We start from the raw sequence: 23,984 nt of genomic DNA on the forward strand, positions 1-23,984 counted from the left end.
AGGATCAAATAGTCAAAGGTGGATAAGAGACCATTCTCACCCTTGAAGAACTTACACTCTGGGCTCTTCATTCCATTTTCCCATAAAGAAAATGAAAGATTAAGCTTAGTATAAGCATAAATTATTCCCTGACTGTTTTATGTAGTTCCTCAGACCTTTTGACCAGATGGCTTACTACCTAACCATGTTCAAGCTAGCTTAAGCAGAAGTGTTCCCAACAAGCTGGTTCCAACTACTTCCTCTTCTGAGTAGTTAGCCAGAAACCTGGCATTGTTGCAACTCTTTCATGTCCAAGCCTCTAAATACCATTTGTCTTTTAGAGTTCTCTACATTTTACCTAAATGAGGGCTTTTTGGAGTTTTATCCACAAAGCTTGCAATCTTATGTGCTTTTCAAACTCTTGTGGGAAGCCATTCATTTATAATGAAGAGAGTAGATGTATTGTCAGGTAAGGCACCGCAGCCGCAAATCCAGTAAAACATCCATCATCCAAGGCATTCTTTGAAAACTGTGAATTCCTTCAGATCTTTAAAAAAAAAATGAGGGGCTTCCCTGGTGGTGCAGTGGTTGGGAGTCCGCCTGCCGATGCAGGGGACACGGGTTCGTGCCCCGGTCTGGGAAGATCCCACATGCTGCGGAGCGGCTGGGCCCGTGGGCCATGGCTGCTGGGCCTGTGCGTCTGGAGCCTGTGCTCTGCAACGGGAGAGGCCACAGCAGTGAGAGGCCCGCGTACCGCAAAAAAAAAAAAAAGAATTCCCACTATCCCCTGCAGTTTATATTACTGATCTATTAGACCCTAGTGAATTTTGCTGTAGCAACCGGCTTTCATAATCAGTTTGAAGGGTAATTTATTCTTAAAATATGAGTAAATTAAATTTTGTGGCTAAATTATAACCTATCATTAGAACTACTAAATCCAATCCAAGAATAATGAAAATAGTTGTTTAAGACTTCTTCATTTAAACGTGTATTAGATATTCTGAGTCAGAATGTATATAAATTTAGAATTTGGAGCAATTAAGAGATGATTTGAAAGTCCTCGCAATTTACCATGAACTTGTCAAGTAGACTGCATAGCAGACTCTTAGAAGGATTGAGAAAGGCTGTGGATTAAATTTTGTCTTACATGCTGAAGGGAATACTAACATTTGAGGTGCTGTCTATCCATTTGGAATAACACATCAAAGAGTCTTATTCTGAAAGGCAGTTCATCTCTTCTGAATAAAAGTGTAGGGAGGGAAGAATAACTTCATAATATATATTTTATTGCAATTTTTGCATTGTCTGGTAAACCGCTTGATTTATTAAATTCCTCAGTGTCTAATTAGGATAGTTCTGAACCAAAATTCTAGTTATGGCACAGCATTCCTGTCCATACAGTTTTGTTATTTAAGCACCATTTAAAAATTTTATATGAACTATGTCATAGGAGATAGCATTCCCTTTTAATGACACATATGTTTATATTTAAAATTAAGGTAAAAATGAATTGACCCAAAATACTGAAGTATGAGTAGGGTGATAAGGAAAGTTTAAGCCATCCAAATGCATCTAGATTTTACTTTTATAGTTTTAAGGTAAGTATTTAATTCTGGGCATTATTTATGGTATATGGTGCTTGTCCAAATAATATGGTGTAATGAATTATTTTATAATATGAAGATTGGTGGGAGATAAAACGTATGTATATTAGTTTTCTAGTGCTGTTGTAACAAGTTAACACAAATTTAGTGGCTAAAAACAACACAGATTTATTATCTTACAGTTCTGGAAGTCAGAAGTTTTAAACCAAGTTGTTGACAGAATTGTATCCCTTGTGGAGACTCTTTCAGTTTTAGAGGTCACCTGTGTTCGTTGACTCATGGCCCCTTCCTCCGTCTTCATGGCCAACAGCACAGCATCTTTAGTTCTCAGTACCTCAGTATCTCTCCCTTTTTCTCCTCTTTCTCTAACTCATACCCTTCTGCTTCCCTCTTAGGAGGAGCCTCGTGGTTACATTAGGCCCACTCTGGGTAATCCAGGATCCCCATTTTAGGATCCTTAACTTAAATACATAATAAAGTCTCTTTGGCCATGTAAGGTAACTTATTCACAGGCTCTGAGCATGAGGACAAAGTTTATGTGTTATTCTTTCTCCTGTGCCCCCACATTTCTTTTAACTCTAGCTCTGCAGATACATACTCATCATCAGTTCTTTTACCAAAATTATCTCTTGCTGGCTGAACTCCTCCTCGAGAAGATTCCTCTAGACAAACACCTGTGTACTGTATTTCCTGAATTCTTGCAAGTTCAAAACTATTTTTTCTAGACCTGATTCTTTAGAGCTATTTGACTGTAAAATTCTTGGCTTACACTTGCTTATATTGAAAATGCTGCTCCATACTTATTTTTATTTCGTTCTTGATATCTGATACCAGCTCAGTTTTTTCACCCTTATAACTAAATTGATCTTTTTGGCCACAAGCTCTGAAGATTTTTTTCCTTTGTCTTTATAAAGTCTAATAGTTTTACCAGAATAGGTTTCATTATTGATTGTTCCAGGTCTCTTTAAGCTAGGTACATAGTAAACCCTTTTGTTAAATTATTTGGTTGTTTTTTTGCAGAAAGTTGTTTTAGAACTATAGTTTTAAGTACTGGCTTTTGTCTATTGTTTTTCTTCTTCAGAGACTCCGATTACATGTATGTGGGATCATCCTTTGCCACTTTCTTTCTGTCCCTTTTTCTTTATCTTTTTTTCATTTTCTTGACTTTCTTCAGTGTTTTCTTGACTTTGTTCCTTATTGAATTTTTCTTTAAATCTGTTCTCTCTTTCTGAGATAGTTTTTCTTTTCTTGCATTTTTTTTCCTAAGCTTTATCAACTGTTGATGCACTTCTGTGTTTTACCTATTTCTCTTCTTCAGTGTTTTAATTTCTCATTTTGCAAATTTTTTTGTAGAGGCCCCAACTACTTGTTTGAGGCTCCCTAATGAAGTTTGCAAGGTTATGTTACAGTTGTCTTTTTTTGTTTGTTTGTTTGTTTTTGCAGTACTCGGGCCTCTCACTGCTGTGGCCTCTCCTGCCGCGGAGCACAGGCTCCGGATGCGCAGGCCCAGCGGCCCCGGCGCACGGGCCCAGCCGCTCCGCGGCACACGGGATCCTCCCGGACCGGGGCACGAACCCACGCCCCCTGCATCGGCAGGCCGACTCCCAACCACTGTGCCACCAGGGAAGCCCCAGTTGTCTTTTTGATGTTTAGTTTTTAGGAGAGAATCAGATAAAATGTTTTGATTTACATTTTCTTTTTTCTTCTTAAATTAATTTTATATGAATTTGACTTTTTTTCTTTTCTGAACTGTAGACGTTTCTTATACAGGGCCCACCTTATGTCAGTATGGCAAAGTGACATTTTTTTAGTGGATAATGAGAAGGAGGACTTGGTTTACATGTATTTTCTTTCGTCTCTGTAGGGTCCTTAATTTCTCTTTCTTTCCTTTACCTACACTGTTATCACTAAAGGGAAGTGCACATCCCCTATTTATCTAATTCTCCTCAAAGCAGTGCTTCTTGAGGCTGTTGCCTTCAAAATCACTCACTCTCAAGCCCTTCCTTCTCTGTAGTGCTGTGAATTACCAAGTCTGAGACTTGTGTTCAATACTTTGAAGTTTTGTAGTACTTTTTGCTTTCTTGTGGTGCTTTTTGTCTGTCATTTATGCATGTCCTTCACTCCACTCTCTTCTTTTCCTCCTAGTATCTTAGTCTTTGATTCTCTGGCTCTGTATATTCATAAGCTTATAGCAGCAGTGAGAGCTGATGAATTTGGTGTTAGTTTCTCTGCTTATAGGTATTTATCTACTAATAATGCTGAGGGCACGGTTCATGTTTGGTTTTATTTGTACTTGTTGAATTTATTGTTTTGGAGGGAATATGTGGGTGGGTTGAGAGTTAGGTAGTATCATTACCTTCTGCACTTACTTAAGTTCATTTTAGCAATAAAATTTAACCAATTCACTCTTTAGGCTGATTTTTGTCTTAGAGTAAAAAAAGGTGCTTGTAGCCAGCCATTGACAAATGTGGGGCAAGTCTTAAAATCTGGATTTTTAGCTATAATTTAAATAGCTTTATTAACTCGAAACTGCTTAAGGGAGGCCATCTCGTAAATTAGCTCATCAAACTTAATGGCATTTTCAGCCAAAATATGTCACATAATGAATTTTTTTATATATACACACACATACAATTTAAAAATGAGTCCATTATTTATGTACTTTTTATATGGGTTTGTTTTACGTACACATTTTTCACATTTATATTAGTGTACACAAAATGAAATTGAGTTTTTACTCTCAGAAACAGTGCTTTCTGATCTTTTTGACATTAGATCATCATTATCAATATTTGATATTTTTTTTCCATTCTACTCTTCTTCCAAAACTCTAATATAGCTCTTTAATATAGAATTTGTGGTAATTTTTCAGGAGTTACACAAACCAGTATGTACAAGGATAGTCATCACATTCCTATTTATAAAAAGATCAAAAATCAGAAAATGTATTAATGTCCAGTAGTAAGAATTTGGTTAAATAAATAAGAGCAAAAAAACCAAAAGTAGACATTTGCCCTGTTATTAAATCAAGCTAGTTTACAAAATACTATGGTGCTGTTTTTGTTTAAAGTATAATTTAAATATCGTTTTCACTTAATGTTTGCACAGTTTTTGTCACATCACTATCCACCTCACTGTCACTCAGTGTTGTTTTAAAATCAACTGATTTTTCCATTTAGCTTTCTTCTAGACAATAATTTAAAAAATGTTCATTTTTTTATGCATATTACAATAACTTGATAACTATTAATGTAGAAAAATTGCATTTTCATATGATCTAAAGTCATCCTTCATTCCCTTAGTGGAATGCATATCAAACTTAAATTCTTTTAAAGAAGCTTGTAGAAGGGTGTATAATAAAATTATAACCATGTAAACATTGCTGGTAATTTTACTTATTTTTCTTTCTGTTTTTCTGTGTTTTTTAATTTTCTAAAATAAATCTGGATTAATTCCTTCCATAATAGAAAAGTGTTTTGTGGGTTAATTTTTTTTTTTTTAATCAAGAATTAAGGGACTTCCCTGGTGCCGCAGTGGTTAGGAGTCCGCCTGCCAATGCAGGGGACATGGGTTCAAGCCCTGGTCTGGGAAGATCCCACAGGCCGCGGAGCAACTAAGCCCGTGTGCCACAACTACTGAGCCTGCGCTCTGGAGCCTGCAAGCCACAACTACTGAGCCCACGTGCCACAACTGCTGAGGCCTGCGTGCCTAGAGCCCATGCTCTGCAACAAGAGAAGCCACCGCAATGAGAAGCCCACACACTGCAACGGAGAGTGGCCCCCACTCGTCACAACTAGAGAAAGCCCACATGCAGCCATAAATAAATAGATAGATAGATAGATAGATAGATAGATAAATAAATATTTAAAAGTAAGAATTAAAATTAAGTGTTTCTCTGTAAATCTCTACATTTCTTTATAAATTGATAGAATTGCCAATGTCCTGAAATGTCATTAAAATAAGTAGTAGTTTCTTTAAATAATGGATTTCTTAAAAGCAAAACATGGGAAGGAATTTCTCATATAATAATGACAGTTTAAAATAAGGCTCATAACTAAAATTAGTTTGTTTTATTCTTTTACAGGAGTTGAAACCTGATATAGTAACTAAATCTGCTCTTGGTGATGATATCAACTTTGAAAAAACCTGCAAAAAGGTACTTCTGCAAGGGGTTGTATTTCTTTTAGGAAAAGTTCCTTATTTGTATTGTTGACCTACTTTTTTCCTTTCACTTTTTTTCCTTGAAGAGAAAACTTACCAAAAGCCAGTTACTAAAAAATCAATCAGTCAGTCAGTCAATCACCTGGTATGATTATTTTTTTAAAAAACCAGTTACTATTAGTGTACAATGATTTTCCCCATTTGAGCTCTACTACTGCCACCAAAAAATATTTTTATGGTAATTTATGAATTTTGCTTTGCTGTGATACCACACCCTCAAGGACCTTAAAGGTATGTTGAAGTTAATGTGGCATTTGTGTGTTAGATAGCAGTTGGTCTGTTAATCTTACAAATTAGAATAAAGACTCTTTATTCTTTCCAAATAGTTTTTATGAATATTTTATTTAATCCCTGTATTTACCCTATGACAATTATTTTTACCCCCTTTTTGTAAGTAAGGAAACTGAAGCTCAGAAAGAATGAAGTGAGCTAATTAAGGGTATGCCACTGTTAGGTGCACAGTTAGGACTTTTACCCAGATCTTCTGCTCCTTGCATTTGCGTCACTTTCTTCATCCTTTGTATTTCCTCTTTTTCATTTCTACCCACTTTGCTAAAGGCTACGTGACAGTTCCACCAGAGAACAGATTTTTGGATTAATTGATTTTTATAACTCTATTACATTTCTTTTTTCACTTTTCTTCACACTTGCTCTAATCTGTATTATTTCTTCCTCTTGAATTTGTGCTTACTTTGCTCTTTCTCTAGTTTCTTAAAGTGGAAGCTTAAATTACTGATTTAGACCTTTCTTTTTTCCTAATATAAGCATTTTAATGCTATAAATATCCCTCTAAGCACTGCTTTAGCTACATCTTATAAATATGGTATGTTATATTTTATTTTCTTTGAGTTTAAAATGTTTTAAATTTCTCTTGAAATTTCACCTTTAACCTATGGTTTAATTAGAAGTACATTGTTTAATTTCTGAACAATCGGGGGTTTCCAGGTATCTTTTTGTTAGTTTTCTTTATGATCCATGTGCATACTCTTTATGATTTTTATTCTTTTAACTTTATTATTTGTGTTATTTTCCAGAGTATGGCTTATCTTGGTGAATATTTCATGTGCACCTGAAAACAATATTATTATATTGGGATCAGTGTCCTATAAATGTCATTTAGGTCAAACTGATTGATGGTGTTGTTCAGGTGATTTACATCTTTACTGACTTTCTACCTACTTGTTTTATTGTTGACTAAGAGACGTGTATTGGAATCTCCAACTGTAAATGTCAATTTTCCTATTCCAGCCTTAAGGAAAAAAATACTCTGATTCTACATTTATGTACACTAGCACTCACCTCTCTGCAATTCACTGATTTTAGCCATGTTAAATTTTAAAGCATTTTATTTTAAGAAGGCCAGAACATGAAAGTTTTTGTATGTTTGAGGGGAGGGAAGATTTGTTGTTGTCACAGTCCTTGTCATGAAGGCAACACCAAAGTCATGAGCATAATTTTACAAACAGCTTCCTTATTTTATACTAACATGATTTTATAGTAAATATTCTTATTTCATAGCATTCATTCATAGAGAGGAAAAAATTTTAGTTCTGTTATAGTTTTTAACTTGTGTCTTGGTCTATCTATATTTCTGACAAAATAATGACATGTTAAAAAGAATAGTGGTAATTGTATAAAAATATGGTAGAACATATTTGTTTTCTCTTGAGAGTTTAAAAAAAATAATAATTTAAGGTTTTTACCAGAAAAATTTTTTTGAATTTTCTGGTTGCTGCATTCTAAAAGTATTTCAATAATATTTAATTTGTGATGAGAATAAAAAGCAATTTATTTTTAGTTGGCTAATACTATGTTTCCATTTAAATTTCAACACTAAAACTTGACAATATTATTTAATTTTAACTTGAAATATTCAAAATAAAATATCCTTTGTCTTTTTTTTTTTTAACTTTTCAGCAGATTTTTTTCACTTTGGAAGGTTACTATTAGTTGATGTATGTGTAATATTTGTAGTATCAGGTTTTTTTACGGTATCTTCTTTCATTTACAGCCCTTTGTTAAAGCTTCCATTGTGTGAAATGTCATCCTAAAAATGGGGAAATGTGTCTATATTCACTTATCCATTTTTATTTTGTAATAGTAAATTCATTTGCATATTACTATATTTGTAGTCATGAGACTTATAATATTCACATAGAAAGTTTAGTATCTAACTGAAATATTGTCAAGCAAAACCTGATTGCATTTCTGCCCTTCCTCCAAACAGAAGGAAGGAAAGGGAGGTGGAGAAGGAGAAAAGGAAAACAGTTCTGTTTCATCAGAGTTCTTGATGGAACCCTTGAGGATTTAGAGCCAAGGGAAATTGCCTTGTTTAAAATGATTTCAGATTCCTCCCAAGCTATTTGATTTCAACTATTTTGCTACTGTTTTATGTCATTTGTGATATTCTTTGATTGGATTCATGTTCTGTATCAAAATATGTTAATAAATTAAACCTCTGGAATAAAAATGAGGCAAGTAGCAGTGTCATGGAGAGAAGACTGATTAGTTTGCCATAGGAAGGGAAGTTAGTGAAAGGTGACCAAAGAGGAAATAAGGCTATTACATAGAGCTCTGTACATTTGAAGCTGTCTGACCATCAGAATAGAGCAGAACAAACTAATTTGTGTAACTTCTTAGAGCTTGCACAATTCTTCCATATACATTATTACCTCAATTGATCTTACAACAATGATCTCATATGGAAAACATTCATGTGTGCACGTGCATGTGTGTAGTAATACTAGTAGTGTCTTCATTTTCCAAATTCAGAAAGGGGTTAGAAAGATTAAGTAGCCAGTTAATATTTGTACGAGAGTTTTAAAACTAGAGAGTTTGGGGACTAGAACTGTGACATTTCCAGACAATTATTGCCAGAATTTCAAGGGCTTCTCAATTCAAAACATCTATTATATGCAGAGCAATCAGCTAAGCACTATGGAAAAAAGGAAGGAAATAGAACACAGTTATATTAAACAGCTACAGGATGAGAGGAAGCAAATTAATATTTGTTAATATCTACCAGTTGCCTGACTCGTTAGATGCTTTATATACGTTAGCTTTCTCAGGGAAGATGATGATAATCTTATTTAACAGATGAGACAATGGGCCCAGAAAGGTAAAATATACCTATGGTCATAGGTAGTCAGTAGGAAATGTCAGATCCAAGTTCTAAACCCTGGTCTCTGCCTACAAAATGAAAGTTTAGGACAAAAGGATGGAATAAGTCCCACATATGTAAGACTGCATTTTGGAAATCATGGTGTTGTAGGGATTTTAAGAGTTCATTGAATGCAGAAAAGTCTCCCATTCTTTTAAATGTGGACTCTAAACTGTATTTTGCTTTGTTTGCCACAGTTCTTCTGATCCAGCTGAATAGACTGTTTCTTATTATATCTCTAAATGTTTTTAATAAATACAAATATGAATGTGTTGGTTTATATCATTAGGTAAAACCTGGAATTGAATTTAAGTCCAGTTAATGTTAAAAAGTATGCTACTAGGGCCTCCCTGGTGGCGCAGTGGTTGAGAGTCCGCCTGCCGATGCAGGGGATACGGGTTCGTGCCCCGGTCTGGGAGGATCCCATATGCCGCGGAGCGGCTGGGCCCGTGAGCCATGGCCGCTGGGCCTGCGCGTCCGGAGCCTGTGCTCCGCAACGGGAGAGGCCACAACAGTGAGAGGCCCGCATACCGCAAAAAGAAAAAAAAAAAAAAAAAAAAAGTATGCTACTAGCATTCTACCTGTACTAGTTCATTTAGCGTCAGTTTGTTTTAAGGCAACATTAAAACAAATGAACAAGGAATGAACATGGTGTGTAAGAGAGCTTTTTCATTTTTAGACTCTTGTTTATATTTACATGTACGTTCTCAAAATTCTTTTCAAAATTGAACACCAAATGCTTTGTGTTCACAGTAAATACCCATATGCCAAAATAAAATGTGTCCTTTAAAAAGTGAGGTGTTTTCCTTTTTAAATTTAATTTATTTGAAATGGAAGAAGCTGGAGGTGTATGAAAACCACAGTTTCCTGAGAATTTTCCAAGGCAAACACTGTGTCAACTTCAAGTAATGAAAGCTGTGGTTTCCTTCATATCCCCCAATATTGTGAAGATTGTTTCATGCATGTGTAAAAACTATTTGTTAATAGCGATTACTTAGCCTTTTAAGCTTCAAAATAATTTCATTTAAATTTAAGAAGTATGGCAGTATTTGAATTCTTTTATAAACCTCCACATTTTCAGTCTCTCCTATGAAGTTTATCACATTCCACCTTGGGTTAGTTATTTGTGCATTTGTTGTAACCTTTTAAATTAGTGCAAGATCATGAACCTCAAAAGATGGTGTTTGTGTCCTTATGTGTAAGACTGTGCCTTCACATAATAAGGCATATTTATGTAAATATAAATATCTGTAAATATAAAGAGGGAGAAACTAAGTGAGGAAGGAAGATGGACAGGAAAGAAGTAAGGAGGGATAAAGAATATGAAGTCCCTCATAACAGGGACTGTTGTACTGACTCTTGTGAGTTCCTACACTTAAGCTCAGTGCCTTAAGCAAAATGTAGACATCTCACATTTCAGCAGAGACCCAAAACACTGCCAAAGGTATGAACCTGAGCCCTCTTGATTAACAAGCCTCTTTTCTTATGTTTATATTTAATTTCTTTACAAAAAGATTTGAGGGAGGATTGGAGTTGGGTCACAAAATGAGGGAAAGTTATCTCGAATAGTTTAGAAGAAAACTTTTTGAGAATACTAGACTGAATTCAGAAACCTGACTTTGAATTCTAGCTTGTTCCTAACTGGCTAAGTGGTCTTGAAATCAAGTTAATACTGTTAGGCTAATTGTTAGATAAAATCTTTGGTCTATATTCCCTTTACCTCTTTAACCCCTTGTTAAAATTTGAACTTAAAAAATTAAATGAATGATTTCTAATTGCTTTCTTAAGAATAAAATTAAAGAAAGGTTTAAAGTGTTAAATTTGGGGCTTCCCTGGTGGGGCAGTGGTTGAGAGTCCGCCTGCCGATGCAGGGGACACGGGTTCGTGCCCCGGCCCGGGAAGATCCCACATGCCGGGGAGCGGCTGGGCCCGTGAGCCATGGCCGCTGAGCCTGCACGTCCGGGGCCTGTGCTCCACAACGGGAGAGGCCACAGCAGTGAGAGGCCCGCGTACCGCAAAAATAAATAAATAAATAAATAAAGTGTTAAATTTGACAAATTTTTATTAGAGAAATTTAAACATTTATTTAAATGATTGCTGTAATTTATAAAATTTGGTATTTTTAACTAAGACTTTTTCCAAATCAAACATTTTAAGAACTACAGGCATACCTCAGAGATATGGGGGCTCAATTTCAAACCACCTCAGTAAAGCAAATAACCGCAATAAAGCAAGTGACAAATTTTTGGTTTCTCAGTGCATATAAAAGTTATGTTTACACTGTACTGTAGACTATTAAGTGTGCATTATGTCTAAAACAATGTACGTACCTTAATTTAAAAATACTTCATTGCCAAAAAGTGCTAACTGTCATGAGTCTTCAGCAAGTTGTATTCTTCTTGCTGGTGGAGGGTTTTGCCTTGAAGTTGATGGCTGCTGACTGATCAGGGTGGTTGGTTGCTGAAGTTTGGGTGGCTGTGGTGATTTCCTAACATAAGACAACAGTGAAGTGTGCTGTATCGATTGCCTCTTCATTTCAGAAACAATTTCTCTGTAGCAGGCAGTGTTGTTTGATAGCATTTTACCCACAATAGAACTTCTTTCAAAATTGGTGTCAGTCCTCTCAAACACTGCTGCTGTTTTATCAACTAAGTTTATATTATATTCTAAGTCCTTTGTGGTCATTTCAGCAATCTTCACAGCATCTGCACCAGGAGTAGATTCCATCTCAGGAAATGACTTTCTTTGCTCATCCATAAGAAGCAATCCCCATATATTCAACTTTTATCATGAGATTGCAACAATTCAGTCACATCTTCACTTCCAATTCTAGTTCTCTTGCTGGTTTCACCACATCTGCAGTTACTTCCTTCACTGAAGTCTTGAACCTCTCAAAGTCATTCATGAGGGTTAGAATCAACTTCTTCCAAACTCCTGTTACTGCTACTATTTTGACCTTTTCCCATGAATCATGAATGTTTTTAATGGCATGTAGAGTGGTGAATCCTTTCAAGAAGGTTTTCAACTTACTTTGCCTAGTTCCATAGGAGGAATCACTAGCTATGGCAACTACAGCCTTATGAAGTGTATTTCTTAAAGAAGACTTGAAAGTTGAAATGACTCTTCGATCCATGGGGTTGCAGAATGTGTGTTGTGTTAGGAGGCATGAGAACAACATGAATCTCGTTGTACCCCTCCATCAGAGCCCTGATGACCAGGTGCATTGTCAATGACCAGTAATATTTTGAAAGGAATCTTTTTCTCTGAGCAGTAAGTCTCAACAGTGCGCTTAAAATATTCAGTTCATTAAGCCCTGTTATAAACAGATGTGCTGTCTCCAGACTTTACTATTCCATTTAGAGAGCCTGGGCAGAGTAGATTTAGCATAATTCTCAAGGGCCCTAGGATTTTCGGAGTGGTAAATGAACACTGGTTTCAGCTTTAGTCACCAGCTGCATTAGCTTCTAACAAGAGTTGTCAGCCTGTCCTTTGAAGCCAGGCATTAACTTCTCCTTTCTAGCTATAAAAGGCATCTTCTTCCCAAAAAGGCTGTTTCTACGTTGAAAGTCTGTTGTTTAGTGTAGCCACCTGCATTGTTTATCTTAGTCAAATCTTCTGGATAATATGCTACAGCTTCTACATCAGCACTTGCTGCTTTACCTTGCACTCTGATGTTGTGGAGATAGCGTCTGTCCTTAAACCTCATGAACCAAACTCTCCTAGCTTTCCTTCTTCAGCTTCCTCACCTCTCTCAGCCTTCAAAGAGCCGAAGAGAGTTAGGATCTTGCTCTGGATTAGGCTTTGGTTTAAGGAAATGTTGTGGCTTTTGGTTTAATCTTCTATCTAGACCACTAAAGCTTTCTGTGTGATCAGCAGTGAGGCTGTTTTGCTTTCTAATCATTTGTGTGTTCACTGGAGTAGCCCTTTTAGTTTCCTTCAAGAACTTTTCCTTTGCATTTACATCTTGGCTAACTGTCTGGGGCAAAAAAGCATTCAACCTATCTTGGCTTTCAGCATACCTTCCCCACTAAGCTTAGTCCTTTCTAGCTTTTGATTTAAAGTTAGAGACGTGACTCTTCCATTCACTTGAATACTTACAGGCCATTGTAGGGTTATTAATTGGCCTAATTTCAGTATTGTTTTGTCTCAGGGAATAGGGAGGCCCAGAGAGAGAGACGGGGGAACATCTCAGTGTTCAGTGGAGCAGTCAGAACATCAGTTGTTTGTTTTCTTATATGAGCATGGTTTTTGGCACCCCAAACAGTTACAATAGTAACATCAAAGATCAGTGGTCACAGATGGCCATAACAAATATAATAATAATGAAAAAGTTGAAATATTGCAGGAATTACCAAAATGTGATGCAGAGACACAAAGTGAGCAAATGCTGTTGGAAGAATGGTACCAATAGACTTGATAGACACAGGGTTGCTACAAACGTTCAATTTGTAAAAAAAACCATAATATCTGTGAAGTGCAATAAAACAAAGCACAATAAAACAAGGTATGCATGTACATGTATAACATCTTTTATTCGTCTTATAAGAATGAAAACTTAAACCCTGAGTATTTATAAAGCATATTACTAATGTGTATGTCATCAACAGTTTTTCCATTTGCACAGTTTTTTCCCCATTAGAATATTTTTTTCTACTCCCCAAATCATGAGCTACTCAGATTTGCAAATCAGTAACAGACCATCAGGAACAGATATGAATTAATTAAATACAGCTAGCAAATAAATAAAAGGAATTTTTTGTCTACGATGCTTCTGTTTGCAAAGATTCCTTTACAAAGGGAAGAGGCTTAAATTTTTAGGCGTTTCTGCATTCTAACTATCGTTGCCTGCCTCTAACTGCATGACTTCAGGCAGGTCATTTACCATCTCTGGCTTTTGTTTTTTTCTCATTTCTCTAATAAGCAGCTCTTCCAGATCAAACATTCTGGTAATGCATTTCAGTCCCCCTTCAAAATTCTTACTTCATCAGATATGAAAATGACAGGGCTGTCCTCTCTATGTATGGTTTTGTTTTGCCAAAAATAAAAATAAAAAATAAATATTTTGTACCCCTCACACAATCTCAGCAAGATTTTTATGGTATTTCTGCACTGTATTATTTTTTTTTAATATTCTTAAACAACTCTGACATTGTCATATTTCATTATAACAAGAATAGTTCATTCCCTAAGATATTTAGCAGTGATGTTGTATACCTAGCTGTATCAAAATTCCAGTTTATAAAAATTAGAAGCAGTAGGGACATATTGAAATGTTCATACACAAATACCATTGTGGTACAAATTGGGTATGACACATACCTACAAGACAACATTTTTGTTAAATAGATTCCAGCTAAGTGAAACTTGAGAAACCATTTCTTTTTTCTTTTTCTTTTTCTTTTTTCTTTTATTCTAAAGATGCTAATATATTTAAATATTTTGGTAAAAGTTTTGGTTTTTGTTTCTAGCTTTATTGAGATATAAATTGACATAACATTGTATAAGTTTAAGGTAAACAACGTGATGGTTTGATATAAATATATAGTATGAAATGATTACCATAATAAAGTTAGTTAATACATCCAGCACCTTACATAAGTTGTGTGTGTGTGTGGTGATAACATTTAAGATTGACTCTTAGCAACTTTCAACTATTTGATAAAGTATTGTTATCTATAGTCACCATGCTGAATATTAGATCCCCATAACTTAATTATCTTGTAACTAAAAGTTCGTACCTTTGACTAACTTCTCCCAGTCCCTGACAACCACCATTCTGCTCTCTGCTTCTATCATTTTGGCTTTTTGTAGATTCCACATATAAGTGATACTGTGCTGGATTTGTCTTTCTGTATCTGACTTATTTCACTTAGCATAATGCCAGATCCATCCATGTTGTCACAAATGGAAGGATTTTCTTCTTTCTCATGGCTGAATAATATTCCGTTGTATATATACTATACCTTCTTTATCCATTCATCCCTCAATTGGCACTCTGGAGGAATTTTGATAGGGATTGAGTTGAATCTCTAGATGGCTTTTGATAGTAGAGACATTTTAACCATATTAATTCTTCCATTCCATGAACATGGGGTATCTTTGCATTTATTTGTGTCTTCCTCAGTTTCTTTAATCAAAGTCTTATAGTTTTCAGTGTACAGATCATTTACCTCGTATTTTGCTGTTTTTTTGTGTTTTTTTTTTTTTTTCTTTTTTTTTGCGGTATGCGGGCCTCTCACTGTTGTGGCCTCTCCCGTTGCGGAGCACAGGCTCCGGATGCGCAGGCCCAGCGGCCATGGCTCACGGGCCCAGCCGCTCCGCGGCATATGGGATCCTCCCAGACCGGGGCACGAACCCGTATCCCCTGCATCGGCAGGCGGACTCTCAACCACTGCGCCACCAGGGAGGCCCTTTTGCTGTTTTTGATGGTAGTGTAAATAGGATTGTTTTCTTTATTTTTCTTTCAGATATTTTGTTGTTACTGTGTAGAAGTGCAACTGATTTGTGTATGTTGGTTTTGTATCTTGTAACTTCACTGAATTTATTTATTATTTCTAACAATTTTCTAGTGGAGTATTTAGGGTTTGCTGTGTATAAGATCATGTCGTCTGTATTCAGAGACCATTTTACTTCTTCCTTTCCAATTTGGATGCCTTTTATTTCTTTTTCTTTCCTAACTGCTCTGGCTAAGACTTCCAGTACCATGTTGAATAAAAGTGGTGAGAGTAGGCACCCTTGTCTTGTTCCTGACTTTAGAGGAAAAGATTTCAGCTTTTCATTGTTGAGAATGATGTTAGCTCTGTGTTTGTTATACATAATCTTTGTTAAACTGAGGTATGTTCCTTTTATACCCAATTTGTGGAGAGCTTTTATCATGAAAGGATGTTGAATTTTGTCTTTTTGTCCATCTATTGAGAGGATCATGTGATATTTCAGCCTTCATTCTATTAATGTGGTACATCATGTATATTAATTTGTGGATATTGAACCATCTTTGCATCCCATGGTTAAATCCCACTTGATTATGGTGTATTATCTTTTTAATGTGCTGTTGAATTTGATTTGCTAGAATTTTGTCTAGAATTTTGCATCTTTATTTATCAGGGGCATTGGCCTGTAGTTTTCTTTTCCTGTAGTGTCCTTATATGGCTTTGATGTCAGGGCAATGCTGGCTCATAAAATGAGTTTAGTAATGTTCCCCCCCTCTACGTTTTTTTTTGGAAGAGTTTGAAAAGGATTGGCATTAATTAGAGAAGCCGTTTATTTTCAACCCATTCTTCTTCTTATGTTCTTTTAAACAATTGTATTCCTACCAATGGAGTAGTGTTTATCCTAGCCACTGTTAAGGACATGGACACTGCCTCATAGTATAAACTAGATTTTATATTTATAGCTATTCAAAACTTACCCAGAGACACAAAATTGTTCTCTGGTATGGAGTGATTACAGGAAGTTAAATGCCCACACCTCTTAGATTTCCTAAGTAAGCCACATTGTCATCACATACTAGCTGTCAAACTGAGAAGCATAAAGAATGAGAATATGTTTTATATCTTATGTTAAAGTACCTACTTTTATCAACAAAGTACTTTCAAGAGAATAATACTTTTATTTGCTGATACCATTAAGTGTTTTCTTTAAAAACACAAATTACGTACAATCACGGAACCTAAAGCTGTGGTATACATAATTCTGCTTATTAAATTGTTATATAATCATACCTGATTAGTAACTACTTAATTTTATAGTGCTATATAGCTTGTAGACTCAAGCCTTCATGTTCTTCTTTGAACTCACTGCTGATACATACGGGTGCATAAGCAATGTACTGTACAACTCCAGTTGTGACAACTACAGTGTGAATATCAACCCTGGGATTATGCAACACAATGGCTATTTTTTTAACCAATCTCACTTCTTATTAACCTGTATTCTCCCCAAATAAGTTCGCCACAGTTATAGAGGATGACATATAAGAATAACATCTTCGTTTATTAGCCTAATACATAATTGTACAATTTTAAATCTTATTCTAGAGCCCCCCCACACCTTTTTTTTTTTAAGAGAATTTACTGAAATTAGATCACTAAGTCACAGTTAACTCTGGGATATCTTCCAGGGCAGAGAAACAGCATTGCTAAGTAAATTCAAAGAAAAAATGATTCCTATCAAAGCAGTATTACTTTGAGTCAACACTAGACACAACACCCAAGTATTACCACTGTTCTTCTAAAACTTTATAACTAAGATGGAAAGATATAACTAGCTCTGGAAAGAAAAATACCCAGTTCATTAAAGCTTTTAGGAAGTTGTCAAAGCAGGGATTTGGTAACAGTAGTAAATATGATTTTGAACAATTATACATGAATACATTTAGTCAAAATCTATTTTGTATTCCCAGAACTTCTTATCTAAAACGTGAAATTAACTCACCTGATAAAAATAATTACTTTCTAGTTTATCTGCTTTACAGATACAGTTGTTCATACATCAGGAATTTTCTTTGAAGTGAATTGAATTTTTAGTAGCTACTCAGGAAATATACTGAAAGAAACAGTTAAAGAAAAAACAGATGCTATTGGAATGTCTTTTTCCCTTGTAACCTGAGGAAAGATTCCTGGGGTGTGTATAACGTTTGTCAGGACTAGTTGTTTTTGTTGTCACTGTTATTGTTTTTGCATATAAATGTTCTAGAATTAGTCCTGAGGATTAAGACATACTGCTTCTGCACTGAATACCAAATTGTTTCTACTAAGCTGGAATCTCTTATTATGTCAGCGTTCAGGAAGCACATTTACTGCATTTAGGGCTATAACCTGTTGCCTCGATTTGGCAACAAAAGTCTGTCATGGCAGTGTTTTTGTTTTAAATTCAACTTTTAAACATGATGAGCCTGCTAAAAAAATTTGTTTTCTGATTTCCTCAGATTTTAGTTTACCTTCACTGAGGATTCTACTTGCATGTGATGTAGAGCAACATTACACTCTTTCTGTAAAGGACAGTATTGTAAATATTTTAGGCTTTCTAGGCCTTACAGTCTTTGTCACAACTACTCAACAATGCCATTGTGACATAGTGCAGCCATAGATAGTATGTGAATGAATGAATTTGGCTGTATTCCCATAAAACTTTATTTTTAAAAACAGACAGCAGGTGAGAAGCTGGCCCATGGGCCGGTTTGAAAATCAAATAGTTCTACAAGATTTTTTTGTGAAAATGACAGTTCTCTCTATTGGTCTTTCCCCACTTTCAAGTTCAGTTGATTCTGACAGGATTTACCCCCACATAAGTATGTTTATATTTGTACATTTGAAGCATTAGCGACTTCCTGCTGTGGTTTATAAGGATTTAGAGCTCTTTCCTCCTTCAGCCCCTGTGTTGTATATGTACCCTCCTTATCCCCCCATCTTCCTAATATACTTGAGTTAGATTTAGATGAGATGAACATTTAGTGATTATGTTATTTTGGCTGTGAGTCATGTAGTGAGTGATTATTACTTTTCTTTTTCTGTATAATATTTCTACTTATAGTTTGTAATTATTATGTTTATTTTGTTGTTTTCTGTGTACTCTCTATGTAACACCAAACTCCTCATCAGTTATTGAAATCTCCTCTCAAGATAGTTAATAACACTAGGTATTGTAAATGTAAATCTAAATCTCCTGCTACGATACTGGGCATTCCTTTTGCCTGGATCTCCTGTTTCTTTTATCCCATGCCTACCTCATTCTTTGTTTCCTTCCTCATTTTAGTGGAGCCACTGGCTTCTAGGGAGAAAGGTTCAAAGAATGTAAACTTTTAAAAACTTTCATGTCTGAAAGTATTTTTATTCTTCTCTAGTTTGGAAATCATTTTCCTACAAATTTATTGTACTGACCTCTAATTCTGATTCTTGAATTTTGTGTGTGTGGTTTTATTTTTTCTTTCTGAAAGTTGTAGACCCCAGCATTGTCATGTGATTCTATTTTCATATATTGTGTTGAGCCTTTTCAGCCTGAAAAAGCATGTTCTTCATTGAGGTTTCTGTGTTAATAGCTTTTTTACAAAACTCAAGCCAGTGTGTTTGACCCATACTTTCAGCAGCCCAGCTGGTCACTGAGTAACACAGGATACCAGCAATAGGCTTTCTTGCCAGATTCTCTCATGTTCCTCCTAGGTAGATAACATGAGTAGGAAGCCCTGTATTACTTCAGGAAACCCAGCAAGGAGTTGAAGAAGCAGAGATACACCATGTTTTTGGATTGGAATAATCAATATTGTCAAAATGACCGTACTACCCAAGGCAATCTATAGATTCAGTGCAATCCCTATCAAATTACTAATGGCATTTTTTCACAGAACTAGAACAAAAAAAATTTTAATTTGTTTGGAAACACAAGAGACCCTGAATAGCCAAAACAATCTTGAGAAAGAAGAATGGAGCTGGAAGAATCACGCTCCCTGACTTCAGACTATACTACAAAGCAACAGTAATCAAAACAGTATAGTACCGGTACCAAAACAGACATATAGATCAATGGAACAGTATAGAAAGCCCAGAAATAAACCCATGCACTTATGGTCAATTAATCTGTGACAAAGGAGGCAGGAATATACAATGGAGAAAAGACAGTCTCTTTCAGTAAGTGGTGTTGGGAAAACTGGACAGCCTCATGTAAAAGACTGAAATTAGATCATTCTCTAACACTCTATACAAAAATGAACTCAAAATGGATTAAAGACCTAAATGTAAGACCAGATACTATAAAACTCCTAGAGGAAAACATAGGCAGAACACTCTTTGATGTAAATCACAGTAATAATTTTTTTGGATCTGCCTCCTAGAGTAATGAAAATAAACAAATGGGACCTAATTAAACTTAAAAGCTTTTACACAGCAAAGGAAATCATAAACAAAATTAAAAGACAACCTACTGACTGGGAGAAAATATTTGTAAACAGTGTGGTTAATTAACTAACAAGGGGTTAATTTCCAAAATATACAAATAGGTCTTACAGCTTAATGTCAAAAAACCCCAAATAACCCAATTAAAAAATGGGCAGAAGACCTAAGTAGACATTTCTCCAAAGAAGACAGGCAGGTCGCCAACAAGTACATGAAAAGATGCTCAGTATTGCTAATTATTAGAGAAATGGAAATCAAAACTACAATGGGGTATCACCTCACACCAGTCAGAATGGCCATCATCAAAAAGTCAACAAATAATAAATGCTGGGGAGGTGTGGAGAAAAAGGAACCCTCCTACACTGTTGGTAGGAATGTAAATTGTTGTAGCCACTATGGAGAATGTGTAGAGCTTCCTTAAAAAACTAAAAACACACAGCATAGGTGACCTATGCTGTGTGGAATGCAATATAGTTATAACCTTTTAAGCTGAAAGAACACAGTATGTTGCTTACTGAACATTCTAGGGAAATGAGCATATCATTCTGAATATTCTCTTTTTTGCTCATTCATTATCTTATAGAGGAATAAACTGCTTGGACAACTTAAAGTACTGAGTTGTTATTTATCATTTAAATAAGCAGTAAAGGTTTCTTCAAAGTAAAAAAACAAACAAAACAAAAACACTGGAAACAGAGTTATCATATGAGCCTGCAATCCCACTCCTTGGCATATATCCAGGGAAAATTCTAATCTGAAAAGATACATGCACCCCAGTGTTCCTAACAGCACTATTTACAATAGCCAAGACATGGAAGCATCCTAAATGTCCATTGACAGATGAATGGGTAAAGAAGATGTGATACACACACACACACACACACACACACACACACACACACACACACACACAATGGAATATTACTCAGCCATAAAGAGAATGAAATAATGACATTTTCAGTAACATGGATGGACCTAGAGATTATTGTATTAAGTAAAGTAGTCAGAGAAGGATAAATATCAAATGATATCACTTATATGTGGAATCTAAAAAAATGATACAAATGAACTTATTTACAAACAGACTCACAGACATAGAAAACAAACTTATCGTTAGCAAAGAGGGAAAAAAAAAAAAAAAAGGAAACCCAGCAAGCAGTTGAAGAAACAGGATTGGCTTAACACTGTACTTAATGAATAGTCTCCAAATGGACTATATTTCTTGGAGAAGGCTGAACAGAGACAGTGTCTAAGAGTCAGAATCAAGGTGTATTAGTTTCCCTAAGGCTGCTGTAACAAAGTACCAAAAACTAGATGGTATGTAACAACAGAAATTTATAGCAAAATACCAAAAGTTAAATGTTATATGACAACAGAAATTTAGAATATTTTCTTGTGTTTCAGGAGACTAGAAATCTGAAATCAAGGCATCAGTAGGGCTGTACTTCCTCAGAAGGTTCTAGGGAAGACCCCTTCCTTGCTTCTTCCAACTTGGCTTGTGGCGGGGTAATTCCAGCCTTTGCCTCAGTGTTATTCCCTTTCTGTCTCCCTGTGCCTCTGTATCCAAGTGTCCTCCTTATAGAGACACCAGTCATATTAGATTTAGGGCCCACCCTAAACCAGTATACTCTCCTCTTAATTATATCTGCAATGACCTTGTTTCCAAGTAGGATCACATTCTCAGTTTCTAGTTGGATATAAAATTTGGGGAGGATACCATTTGACCTAGGACAGAAGGTAATTAGGCAGCAAGTCATCCTGGCACAGGATTTGCACCAGGTCTAATTTAAAGGAGTTGTTCTCTGAGGGACTCTACCTAGATAAGTTCTCCAACAGAATAGATTTCAAACTGTTATCATCTTGCTTTTACTTAGGTACTCATAAGTGTTTATTACTGGAAAGGAAAAGGCCTTATTGGGCTGTTAACAATGAAGGGTAAATTTAAAGTAAAGATGTGTAAAGCTGATAGCTCTACTTTCACACACTAGTGAAATTTTTACTTGCTTCATGGAATATTTGTTGAATGCCAACTATTATCAGTTATTGTCCTAGGCACTAGGTCTACAGGAATGTGGAATACAAAAGTCCCTGCCTCACAGATATGAAAATATCTGCACTGGCATGCTGTGTTGAGTGATGTGAAGTAAATAGTGATGGAAAGTGTTTTAGTTCAGATAACTTTTGAGCAGAGACCTGAATATAATGAGATGATCAGCCCGTGTGTATTTGGGAGTATTCCAAGTAGAGAAGAGCTTGCAAACGAAGAGCCTAAGCATCAGAAGGCAGTAAAGCTTTAAAAAGAACAGATAGGGAAATAGCATGATCTGGTTTTGTTTAAAAGCTTGCTGTGACTGCTATATGGAAATTGACTGTGAGGGAACAAGACACAATGGAGAATGACCAGGTGTGAGCTTATTACATTGGTCCAGGTGAGAGGTATTGGTGATTTGGTCAAAGGTAGTAAGTAGAAATGGTGTAAGTGACTGGTTCTGGATAGATTTTGCAGATGAAACCACAGGATTTGCTGAAGGATTTATTGTGAGCTGTGAAGAAAGGAGAAATGTAATGGAAGAATCATTTGAGTTTTAGGCCTGAGCAACCAGAAAAATTAAAATTACCTACAATAAGATGGGAAAGACTATAGCAGAAGTAGGTTTAAGGAGAAAGTCACAGCATTCTCTTTTAACATGTCAGGTAGGTGGTTGGATATGTGAGTCTGGAACTCAACTTAGAGCTTGAGGTAGAAATTTGGAAGTTTTCAGCCTACAGGTGATATTTAAAGCAGTCTGAATTATGAATTTTCTAAATGTATAAATACTAATGTATGTATGTATGTGTGTATATATATATGTGTGTGTGTGTATATATATATATATATATATATATATATAGTCCCATTCAGTCATCATCAAACATCTATAAAGTGTTGGCTATAAGCCAGGCACTGGTGAAAGGTTGTGAGAATACAGTAATGGTACTAGTCATTCAAAATAAAAATATATAGCATTTGATAATTTCTAGGTCTCTAGTAAATGGAACTTCAAGCATTATAGCAGTCATGGGGTTATATCACCCAGCTTAGTACTAATGTGTTACTTGATTCTTTCATATTATTTTAGTCTTCTTAACTAGATCTTTTAAACTCTTTGAATACAGGAGCTATATTACTTTTTTTTTTAGTATCACACACAGTGCCTACCACAATTCTGGAAAGATACTAAGTACCCAAAGAATATTTATTCATTGATTACATGATAATTTTAACTGTTAAGAACAGTAGTATTTTTGTCACTGTGTTATCTTTAGCATGGATTACAGGTGAGTTGTCTAATTAGAATATTAACAGATTCCTGTTCCCTAACTCTTAACTTTTAAAAATTATAATGGATTGCATTTTATTCACTTCTTAGTAGTGTTACATAGTTTTTATTTGCATGTGCTTGTTGTTTCAATTTGCAGCCTGATTCTACTGCAACTGAAAGAGCAGTTGCCAGACTAGCAGTGCACCCTCTTCTGAAGAAAAAAATAAATGTGCTAAAAGGTATGAATTAAATGACTTTTAAGCCATTTATGGTACATGATTTGAATAAACGGCCATTCATTTATTTACTTTTAAGGTGCTTTTCTCCTTTTGAGGATCTTTTATATTATAAATGTCTCTTTCAAATATTTCCAAATGTGGGAAGCTACCTGAAAATATGGAAGTTACCTGATGTCTGAAAAAATTTTGTATTTTTTCTAAATTCCTATTTCCTAAATTTCTAAAATATATATTCATGATAATATTGAATATAATTGATTTTCTAAATATTGGTATAATTCATATTATTACTTATGATGTTGCCACTTAGTCACATAATTTCTATTTATGTATGTACATTTTAAAATGTATTGAAAGAATTAAATGCTTCTGTCACAGATTAGAAGATACTTATTTTTATGTCTGAAAGCACAATTTACGGTATTTACAATTGTATTAATACATTATTATTACAGAAATTAAAGTTGCCATTTTAGTCTATTTATTTGTATGTAGTGAAGTTTTTACTGTTCTTCTTAACATCCATACATAAAGGAATAAATTTTCTTTTAATTTTAGAGATTTAAAATGGATACCTCTGAGCATTTTGTATA

The 23,984-nt window shown here is 35.2% G+C and overlaps 1 protein-coding gene across 1 annotated transcript in view; it reads left to right on the plus strand.

Annotated features, from left to right (window-relative positions):
* The window catches only part of SRFBP1 (serum response factor binding protein 1), a 62,545-nt gene that overhangs the window by 32,245 nt on the left and 6,316 nt on the right, over nucleotides 1–23,984 (plus strand). The window contains exons 4-5 of the mRNA XM_060091883.1: nucleotides 5,668–5,739; nucleotides 23,310–23,391. Of these exons, the coding sequence (XP_059947866.1) occupies nucleotides 5,668–5,739; nucleotides 23,310–23,391 (154 nt within the window). The remainder of the gene's footprint in view (nucleotides 1–5,667; nucleotides 5,740–23,309; nucleotides 23,392–23,984) is intronic.

The sequence above is a fragment of the Mesoplodon densirostris genome, chromosome 3 (assembly GCF_025265405.1).
Source record: "Mesoplodon densirostris isolate mMesDen1 chromosome 3, mMesDen1 primary haplotype, whole genome shotgun sequence".
Classification (NCBI taxonomy): Eukaryota; Metazoa; Chordata; class Mammalia; order Artiodactyla; family Ziphiidae; genus Mesoplodon; species Mesoplodon densirostris.